The sequence below is a fragment of the Scleropages formosus genome, chromosome 13 (assembly GCF_900964775.1).
Source record: "Scleropages formosus chromosome 13, fSclFor1.1, whole genome shotgun sequence".
NCBI lineage: Eukaryota > Metazoa > Chordata > Actinopteri > Osteoglossiformes > Osteoglossidae > Scleropages > Scleropages formosus.
The window spans coordinates 3,720,122-3,731,517 of record NC_041818.1 but is presented as its reverse complement, the minus strand read 5'-3'; the positions used below and the strand labels follow the sequence as shown (position 1 = coordinate 3,731,517).

Below are 11,396 nucleotides of genomic sequence, written 5' to 3'. Positions count from 1 at the left end.
ATAGTATAATAGTATGTTATTTATAATATCTATTTTTCCAAACAGGGTGTAGTAAGCATTTGTTCTAAATAGTATACATTTATTTGCTCTCTTTTAGTCTTCAAAATCATTTTGTCAGTTTTCAGTCTGTAAAGTATAATTCTGTGTTTTGTGTATTTACCCAACAGGGAATCCAATCTTCACATTATGCACAGATCTGCTTTTCTGCTGAAGTTGATCACACTTAACTGCTAGGAACCGCAGAACAGCAGCAGAAACAGGGGTTGTACAGTACTGTGGATTCCTGTTCAATTGGCAGGAGTGGCCTGTTTCAAGGCAGGCAGTTTGTTACTGAAGCTCTATTTTCCTTTAGAAGATTGATAGGCGCAGAGATTCGGGGTTTAAAACGTGTTTGCAGGCTGATATGCTCCAGGGGACTCTTCTAATGGACGCTATCAGGAACACATCAGAAAACAGGAAAATCAGACGCAATTAACAGCATCAAAGGAAGACAACCTCAGTTGCAGTGGAGACCAAAAAAGGAAAAGGGTAAAAAGGAAACGGCAGATTTTTTTTAGGAATTCTAATCAAGATTGGCAGAAAACACAATCACGGTTTCATGTGAATTGAGTTCTTCTTTTTTGTAGCAATGTAACATCATAATTGTATATTAAATATCATTGTTTTATCAGTGTATTATCCACAAATGTCAATGTAAATTTGTGTCATAGTTGTGCTAATAAGGGTTTACTACACTGATTATTTTTATAGGAAAAAACTACATTGCCCCAACATAGAAAAAAGTAAAAAGAAAAAATACACATTTTTTTCATCTGGAATAACGTAGCCCAAAGCCAGGAAACATTTAGCATTGATGGGCAAACAGAAACAAACAATGAATTTATTTCCATGCAAATGAGACACTCATTGGAATTGATTGTGCTCACAGAACATCTATATGTAACATGGCAAAGTCAATATATGAATCCACACACACACACATTGACTGAAATCACTTGTCCTGAGTGGGGTCGCGGCAAGCCTGAGCCTAAACTGACAACACAAGGCGCAAGGCTGGAGGGGGCACACCCAGGAGAGGATATATGAATCCTCTGTTTTTCTGTTTCAGCCCTGCCCCCCAGCAGCCTGCATGGGCGTCCCAGCCCCAGTAAAGAATCTCTCAGGGGATGCTGGGAAGGTTGTCCATCAAGCACACCAGAAATTGCATTCTCCCACAGGAAGGAATGTGGCTGTAGACCCCTGTTGGACAGGCACCCCCCTCCTTTCGTACTTTATAGTGACAAGTTTAAAAAAGCTTGAAAATCACCAAATATGTCTTCAGTTGGAATTTGCAGAGATTAGATGAACATACATGCAATCTTGTTACTCTGAAAACCATCAATAATTAATTTTCCCTTTTCCTTGCTTTATGCACCAGGAGTGTTGTACCTCTTGAAGGAACTAATTAGTTTTAAAAAAGCATATTAAAAAGTTATCAAAAAGAAGATACATTTCCAGTTTTTGTTTTCTTCAAAATCCACTCACCTTCTAATATTCCACATTTTCATAACGGTTTACAATAAAGAAATATTGAGAATAACAGATGTTTTCTGCCTGAATTTCTAAGCCTTACCAGTGATGATAAATCCACACATACTTATGAACTTACATTTTTCCTGTTAAACATTTTTAATATTAAACACTAGAAACATTATTATGAGTTTGACCTATTAGTGCATCTTTAGTGATTTAATATTCAATGTACATTCATTCTCATCACTAAAAAGATGTTTTAGTGTATCAACTACATACTTTATATATGTAAACATAATGGTCACCAGTGTAAATATAGATGAATTTACTAATAAAGAATCACAATTATTATCTGTCACAGTAAGATAAACTGTGTGTGTGTAAATCATTTTTTTCAAATCCGTATGTTGTAGTTACACATATGTGATTTCATGGATGAAAGCATACATTCTTTAATGCTGTTGTATGTGTCCATTGTCACAGAGCATCATATTCACTCAAGTAAAACAACATAATTACTGAAATAATCCATGGCATTTTCTATAATGGCTGGAGAGGTTTGAAGGTGTTTCACCACTCTTTGGTCTCTGTAATGTAATATCATTTACACACAGCTTTTTTAAGGACATTTTCCTGCATTAACCCTTGTGTTTTTTCCACACAGCTTTCTCTTGTTAGCATTCACATCCAAAAGAGTGCAGCACATTATAATGGTTGATAAAAGCAATAATAAGACATAGATGGTCACCAAATGTTGTGTTAGACCTTTTAACCAACTTCATTCATAGTCATTGTCATGAGTCTACACTTCTTTTTTTTGGAGTTTATGGCCCATAGACCTCATTTACCAGAAATGATACTACTGTGTATGTGTGTGTGTGTGTGTGTGTGTGTGTGTGTGTGTGTGTGTGTGTGTGTGTGTGTGTGTGTTCATTTCCTCTTACTGTACACACCACAGATGTACAAAGTGTGAATAAAACATGTAAAATTCAGTGAAACTGGTGATCATTAATGTTAGTTCAGATGCCTTCTCTGCAGGATGTCATGGAGCCTTAAAGAGACAAAAGAACCAAATTTAAGGTAAATAAAACATGCATCAAATTTAACCAAAACTCAAAAGGGGGATTAGACTGAAAGAAGAAGAAGCTACTGTTTCTGTTTATTTTGACCCAATGCTAAATCATTCCTATCTCTGACCAGCTGATGAGTGTTCTCCGTCAGTGTAATGCATGAATGGCACTGTTATAATATCATAAGGAAGCAGACTTGCTTAAAATTTTGCTTGATTTTGAGGACTGAAAGTCAGAGACCTTTTTCTGAAGAACAAGAATTTGAATCTGAAATAGATGAATGTAAGGAAAACATGCCTTACCTTTGGCCACATTGATGGAGCTTCTGGACACCATTGTGAGATGAGAATATCTATTCAAGCTCTGGGTAGAGCATAGGTCCACACACAGTGGACACACACTGGCATCAAAATTTACCTCACTGTGGAGATGAGCGCTGGAGCAGGCAAACATTCCCAGTTTCTTTGTTGCAACAGACCTGCATTCCTACTCAAAAATAACTACACACACACACACACACACACACACACACACACACACACACACTTTCAGAACCGCCTGTCCCATACGGGGTCACGGGGAACTGGAGCCTACCCGGTAACACAGGGCATAAGGCCGGAGGGGGAGGGGACACACCTAGGACAGGACGCCAGTCCGTCGCAAGGCACCCCAAGCGGGACTTGAACCCCAGACCCACCGGAGAGTAGGACTGTGGTTCAACCCACTGCGTCACCGCACCCTCAAAAATAACTATTTCAGTTTATTTCATTTCCGTAGTGCATAATAAAAATATTGTATGTGTGGCACTCCGAAGATGGTTTAATTAATTCCCATTTCCTGTTGCTACCATTATTAGATACATTATGTGTCTGAAAAGCTCCATAGTGTAGAGTGTAGTGGTGCAGTGTGTTTGACCTGTGCCTGCTCTTGGGTGGGTCTAGGGTTTGAATACCACTTGGGGTGCCTTGCAATGGACTGGTGTCCCATCCTGGGTGTGTCCCCTCCAGCCTTGCACCCTTGTGTTGCTGGGTTAGGCTCTGGCTCACTGCGCCCCTTCTTCAGACAAGTGTTGTGTGTACACATGTACTTTTTATTCATTAAAATCTTATCCTTATTAATTTTGAAAATGCATGTGTGCCTTTTATATTTTTAATGTCCAGGATTTTCTAACACAAAGTATTCTTTCTGATACAAAAATATGGATATTGCTTATATATGAGCACATTGTGGACAGTTTACATACAGTACAAAGTAGCTGTCATACTAAGCAAAAGAAAATAAAGGAAATTATATTTTAAAAAGAGAACAATGATTGTTATAGTCTGCAGTATCAAAAATTACTTTGATGTATTTTATCATTTTCATCTAGAACACTGAGGGTCCAGTACTGACCTTGTGTGGAATAGGAAAAAAATCATGTTCTTCTACTCCAAAAAATTGTTTTCAGATAAGGGCTTTATACAAATATACAGATACATTTCTATTCATATTTTATCTGCCTTGGATGCAGTGAACAGCCTAGATAAATTGATACGTTTAGCTATATCACAGTTATTTCAGACATTATAATATGTCACCACAGACCACAGGTCACATACAGCACATGAACATGGATGTGTATTGTGCATATTGTACTGAGGAATGCTATGATTTATTCTTGTGATGTAAATTCATCTGAAACTGAAAGCCCTTTGATTTTCACCTTAATCTATATTATCTGTGTTAATGAACTTTTGTTGACATTCAATTATATGTCACCTTGGAGAGAAGTGTTTGCTAAATTAATAAATGTAAATTTACAACATTCTTGGTGTTACTATGAAGGATTAAATAATGACGGTTCATTTAAAAAAATCGTAACTCACATAATGTACAAATTGATAAAAACTGGGATCAGCGGCAAGACATTTTTTTCTTTTTCTGCATATAAGGATGGCCTAAAAAGATATGGGCGCTTTACAGTAAATATGCATTTTTGCCCATAGTTTTCACATATTTGTTCAGGGCAGGTTGCTTGAATATGACTGTATGAGTTAACCCTTGTTTGTTGGCCAGACAGCACATCTTTCATGATACATGTTTAAGTCCCACCCCCTACCCGTTTCTAATCAATTTGTGATCGCACTCACTTATAAAAGGTGTGGCAGTAAGCAGAGGTTTTTTTATGTCTTTGTAACGCTGATGGATGAATGATGAAAATGAATGATGAATATATTTGTTCTCATTTCTAGCAGTTCTGGAGGTTTATTAGATACAAAGTGATAATCTCTGTTTAAGCTACTTTTCCAGTATTTATTTGTTTTATCAAGAGGTCATAAAAAGTAATTTTAAATAAATTAACATTATAAGAAACCCTGACTGAGATGTGTGATTGACAAAGAGCGCCATCACATGGCTGTGATGAAATACATCTCAGTGCAACGTGCTAGATAAATGTGTTTCTCCAGGAGGGAGGAATTTTGCGCATAAAGCTATGCCTATTTGTTATATATACAAACTCTTGTAAGTTTTTATAAGAAACTGTCAGTGTTGTACTTGTAGAAATGCAAAAAAAAAAAATGTCCAGTCCAGATGCAAATCAGTAAAGCAGACTGTATATGGAAGGCAGCAGCAGAGTAGGATGAATTTCTGAACCAGTTCAAGAACCAGTTCTCGATAAAGAGGAAATATTAATAATGATAGTAATTTGCATGCAGTAATTTAATACAGTACTTATTTCATGGGTTTTTTTTTGAAAACAAAATTATTTGTATATCTACCATATATTTGTCATAATTTCTCAAGAGGGGACTGTACATTTACATTTCTTCAATTACAAGATGCTTTTCTTCAAAGCAACGTACATTTCTTAGAAAATGCAATGTGTACATTACATTAGCAGAAAGAAAGCCTTTCTAAAGTACAGTTAGTTTGTTACTTTCCACCATATGAATCAATGTACATCACCCAAGTAGCTGCATAAGACTTTATCCAAATTTTGACAATTCCTAATCACATTGATAATAATATTTTATTTTCTTATATTTTATTTATGTTTATAAACATTTACATTACATTACAAGAGTAGCTGTGTGAAGGTTCATCCATTGTTTAACAGGTATGATCTCAAAGTTACATTTATACATTTCATGAATTTAAGAGATTATGGGCAAAGTGAGTCCGGAAAAGGTGAGTTTTCAGCCCCTTTTTAAATGTGGACAGAGATTCAATAGTTCTGAGTGAAAGATGGAGGAAGTTGTTCCACCACACTGGAGCCAGAACCAAAAACCTTCATGTTTTTACTTTTGGACCTTTTGTGGGTGAGACAACCAAGAAGGTATAGATGGAGGAGTGAAGTAGTCTGGTTGGGGTAGCAGATGATGAGGTCTTGTAGATATCTGGGAGCATTTCCGTATATGCTTTTGTAGGCCATAACCAGGGTCTTAAATCTGATCCAGGCAGCTATAGGAAGCTAATGCAGAGAGGCGAGGAGGGGACATATGTGGGAATGCTTCGGCAAGCCAAACACAGCTCGTGCAGCAGCATTCTGTATCAGCTGTAGGGGTTTGATGGCAGTAGCTGGACAGCCAGAGAGGAAAGAGTTGCAGTAGCCCAGGCGGGATATCACCATTATAAACATTTGCGTAGTCTTTAAAGGCAACATTAACAGACTTTCACTGAACAACACAAAACAAGATTTTAATTAGTAAAACAAAAGTCTGGCAAAAGTATTTGAACTTTTGCTTTCAATAACTGGTGCGACCACCTTGTGCAACCATAATTGCAACGAAATATCCCTGCTTATTGGCTTGGAGGAATTTCAGCCCATTCCTTCTTACAGAACAGCTTCAACAGCGATGTTGGTGGGCTTCCTCGTATGAACTGCCTGCTTCAGGTTCTTCCACAACATTTCTATAGAATCAAGGTGAGGACTTTCACTCAATTCATTCAAAAACATTAACTTTCTTCTGCTTTAACCATTCTTTGGTAGAACGGCTTGTGTGTTTAGGACCATTGTTTTGCTGCATCACCTGCTTTCTGTAGAGTTTCAGTTCACAGACAGAAACCCTGACATTTTACTGTAGAATTTGTTTGTACAATTCAGAATTCATAATTCTATCAATGACAGCAAGCTGTGCAGGTCCAAAGGCAGCAAAGCATGCCCAAACTACAATACTGCCACCACTATGTTTCAAAGATGGGATAAGGTTCTTATGCTAGAATGCAGTGTTTGCCTTTTGCCAAACATAACACTTTTCATTCAAGCCAAAAAGTTCTATTTTGGTCTCATCTATCCACAGAAAATCTTCCAATAGTCTTCTGGCTTATCCATGTGGTCTTTAGTAAACTGTAGACAAGCAGCAATGTTCTTTTTGGAGAGTAATGGTTTTCTCCTTGCAACCCTGCCATGCACACCATTGTTGTTCAGTGTTCTCCTGATAGTGGGCTCATGAACACTGACATTAGCCAATCCAAGAGAGGCCTTTAATTCCTTTGACGTTACCCTAGGTTTCTTTGTGACCTCCTGGACTATTACACGCCTTACTCTTGGTGTGATCTTGGTTGGTCAACCACTGCTGAAGAGGGTAATAATGGTGTTGAATTTCCTCCATTTCTGCATAATCTGCTTGACAGTGGAGTGGTGGAATCCAAATTCTTTAGAAATGGTTTTGTAACCTTTTCCAGCCTGGTGAGCATCAGTGCCAACTCTTTTTCTGAGGTTCTCACAGATAGTGGGGCTTTAACTAAGGCAGGGCCTCTCCCACTCACACTTCATTGTCATCCCATTTATTGACACATGAAGCATCTAATTTCCCCTTCAAATTAACGGATAATCCAAGAGGTTCATATACTCTGCCATACATGGGTATGTAACATTGGTTAATTTTCCTAAATAAATAAGTACAAATTTTTTGTTTCATTTGTTTAAATGGGTTCTCTTTATCTGCTTTTAAGACCTTTGTGAAAATCTGATCATGTTTTATATCATATTTTTGCAGAAATAGAGAAAATTGTAAAGGGTTCACAAACTTCCAAACACCACTGTAATTAAACAACAACAGTTACATTAATGAATCATTTATTGCTCTGTACTTACTTTCAGTCATGGGCATACACTGTCCTGATGTAACATTGAGTTAACACCAGTGTCATGCTTCCTTTACGATAACAAGCACTAATAAACATTTAAACTGCAACATTAGGACATGTCTATCACCTGTCTAAATATACTCTCTGTGCCCCCAGCTCTCCAAGAATGGAAATTACGGGAGATCCATTTACGGCCTAAAATTAGCCCCCCGATGGCCACGCCACCACTCTCCATTGCTAGGTGGTGTCACATAGCTTAGCTTCACACTGCGGCTAAGACACATGTTGAAGTCCCCTTTAGAAACCTCAACATACTCAGTAATCCTCCAGTTGTCTGTTTGTGCTTCTGTGAGATAACAAACTGCTACCATAATCATCATCGTCACCATAATCATTGTTATGGTTCCTTCTGGAGTTATGAAAGTGTGATTTATGATCAAAGGTAAGGAACTTCAGTTTCCATGTTTATTTGCTTTGAAACTTTTCTCTTTCAGACAAAGTTTACATTGCTGAGAAAAATAATTTGTCTACTTTATAATATTATCTGTTTTTGCAGCTTTTTGACATTAAATTTGATCAGATCTTTTCACCAGCTGAAAGGAGCGTAAGAGAGAAAAAGTGAAAGCAGTTCTGTTTTCATGTCATTTCCTTCATGTGGAAGATGATGAGTCATTAATCTATCATTAATCTGCCTCTTATGCCACATGTTTTCCCAGGTGGAGTTGAGGAGAACTTTGTGAATATAATGGTGCTCAAGAAAATTGACAACATGAGTTTAATGGATGTTTCCAAGATCATCTCCATGCTCCAGCCGAGTGAGGAAGAGGAGGAAAGGGATAGCAGTGAGTGTCGGGAGCTGAACAGAGTAGTGTCTAAGGATGATGATGCACTTCTGTCCATGCTGCTCAGCCAAGAGTGCTACAAGAAATTCATCAACAGCCGGTGTGGCTGGGGAGTCCCCGTGACCCCTCTCAGGTTGGCTGCCTCCCTGGGACACCTGAGATGCCTGGAAATGCTCCTGTCCTACGGTGCTGAGGTGGACAGCTTAGATGTGAAGGCTCAGACGCCACTCTTCTCAGCTGTCAGCGGGAAACATGTGGACTGCGTGGCCGCCCTCCTGAAAGCTGGAGCTAACCCCAATGGCAGCTTACACAACAATTGCTCCCCAGTCCTCATAGCCGCCCGTGATGGAGACGTGGACATCTTGCACGAGCTCCTGCAACACGGAGCAGAGGTCAACGTCAGACCCAAAGTCCCTGACTGGGTGTCCAGTGGTTCAGCCTGCCGGGGCCCTCTCTACCTCGCGGCCGTTTATGGGCACCTCAACTGCTTCAAGCTGCTTCTCCTCTATGGTGCAGATCCCAATTATAACTGCACAGATAAGAAGATTTTGGCGAGGATCAAACAGCCCAATAGTGTTCTTGAGACGTGCCTCAGATACGGCTGTGGAGCAGAATACGTCCAGCTCTTGATCGATTTTGGTGCAAACATCTACCTACCCACTGTTGTCACAGACAAAACAACGAAACAGAACAAAGCCATAGCGCTGCTGCTCAAGGAAAGAGGTGAGCCTCCATTGGAATTGGTCTTTTTCAGACAATTCAAGATTCTTTGGAATCTCAAAGATTAGGCACAATAACATATCACTGTTTCAGCTGAATTTCACCAAGTGTTAAACATCACTGATGTACACAGATACGTTTGTCAAAGAACATCCACCCAGGCTGATATTAGTCCACCCATGTGCCTTGTGTCTTGTGTCCTGTATGTCCATCTGCATGTGTCTGTTCCATCTTTTAATATACTTTGAAATACAGAGTACTTACAGTGCCTAGGTCTTCCAGTGCAGAATTGTACAAAGTTACTCAGGTGCTTTGTATTCTAATGTGCCATGCACAGTAATACATATAACAATGAAAATAATACAACAGACATAAGTGAATATTGAAATTAAGACTACTTTATAGGGAAATAACAACAAAATAAAATAATAAAAAGTGAATTAACTCCATCACACCTTTTATCTTGGCTGCAATGTAAGCCTACAGCTTCAAGTGTTTTTTAACGTGGTTTTTATTTTATTCTATGAATCTAGAGATATGTTTTGGTGGCATTTATTAGTGTAGACTACTCCTTGTGGTGTTTGACACAGATTTCAATTTTTGGTCTTGTATCCAAAATTATAACTGTCGATGAAGCCATTATAGAAAATGGTTGTTACACCTTTTAACCAATTTGATTCATAGTCACTGTCAAAAGTTTTGCACCTCTTTTTGGAGTTTATGGTCTATAGACCCCGTTTACCTAAAATGATAACACTAATTTTTGAGTTGAATAATCAAAATTTATTGATGTGATGCATTATTGATGTGGCACTTCAAAAAAATTCTGGAAAGAGTTTCCAAACAAGCATTTTTGCTAAATTTTAAATGTATCTGCCACGCCTGCGCCATCATGTCAACAAGGAACACCTGACACCCAACCCGAAGAGAAGCATAAAAGGCGCAGACGGACAACACTGGGTGTGGAACCAAGTTCAGCAAACCCTTGCTCTTTGGCTTGTGCATGTTAACTTACCTACCCTTGTTCTCCTGTCCTCGTTCCCTTTTCTCTTCGTTGCTCCTTTGATTCCCGCTGCCTTGTCTTCGGTTCTGACCTCTGCTAGTTTAACGACCACGATCTCGGATTGTCCTTCAAACCCTGTTCGCGCATCGATCGACCCGGCTTGAATCATGACTACAGCTTTGGATTACCCCTGGAAATAAAGAACAGTGCTCTGCATCTTGTGTCCGCCATCTTGCTTCAGGCGAAAGCCATGGCAATATCAGTCTGTGATGATCAGCATGTTTTCCCATGGTCTTTACTGTAGTCAAAATAATACTAGCCCAAGATGGACAGTCATAAGACTTAACAGTTGTGGTTTTGCTGAGGTGTGTGTGTGTGTTTGAACTCTTGAATGTGCATACTCTTTGCTGTTTATTATAGTCTAACCCATTCTTTTTCTATGACCACCTGTATCTGACCGCACCACCACAGATGTACAAAATGTGAATAAGTCACGTATAACTGAGTGACTGAATTGATGTTGTGTTCAGATGCCTGATGTGGAAGATGTCATGGAGTCTTAAGGCATTCAAATGGAAGAAACCATATTAACGAAAGAGAAAAGTTGTGAATTGGTCAAATATGTAGCAGGGATAAAATGACAAAATCAGTAACACTGATGTCTGTTTTCTGTTTTATTTCCAGTTTGTCCGAAAACTCTGATGTGTCAGACAAGACTAGCTATTCGAAGCTACCTCCCAGTAGCTAACAAAATGCATTCCATCGATCTTCTGAATATTCCCCTAACTCTAAGGAACTATTTGAAGCACATTACATAACAGAACCTGAAATTAAAATAAACTTTTACAAATTAAAGAAAAATTAATAGATACATTATTGATGCTTTTTAATATTTAAATTAAGTTTACATAATTATACTGCATGTAAGTGGTTTGTGTTCTTTGTATTAATATGACAAAATTATATTGTTATTGAAATATAGCGGGGTGTTATGGCAAGTCTGAAATGAAACATTTAAATGAAATTAAAATTGTGTTTTCTATGAGGTGTACATCGCTTTGGAGAAAAGCATCTGATAAATGAATAAATGTAAATGTAAACAGGTGCATTAGATTGTGCTGCCCTTAGAATTGGTTCCACTTGCTGGCGGTGTGACACAAGACCACTTCTGGTGACTTT

General features: G+C 38.4%; 1 protein-coding gene across 2 annotated transcripts; it reads left to right on the top strand.

Annotated features, from left to right (window-relative positions):
• Positions 1 to 7,921: 7,921 nt before the first annotated feature.
• Positions 7,922 to 11,038, top strand: LOC108925365 (ankyrin repeat and SOCS box protein 12-like). 2 transcript variants are annotated; one of them, XM_018737221.2, is made up of 3 exons: positions 7,922 to 8,094; positions 8,369 to 9,217; positions 10,902 to 11,038. In XM_018737221.2, the coding sequence occupies exons 1-3, from the start codon at positions 8,085 to 8,087 to the stop codon at positions 11,033 to 11,035; spliced, it is 993 nt and encodes a 330-aa protein (XP_018592737.2). In that variant the 5' UTR covers positions 7,922 to 8,084; the 3' UTR covers positions 11,036 to 11,038. The 2 variants fall into 2 exon arrangements, with proteins under 2 accessions (XP_018592737.2, XP_018592738.2); XM_018737222.2 differs by having other exon boundaries at positions 10,318 to 10,976.
• Positions 11,039 to 11,396: the final 358 nt, after the last annotated feature.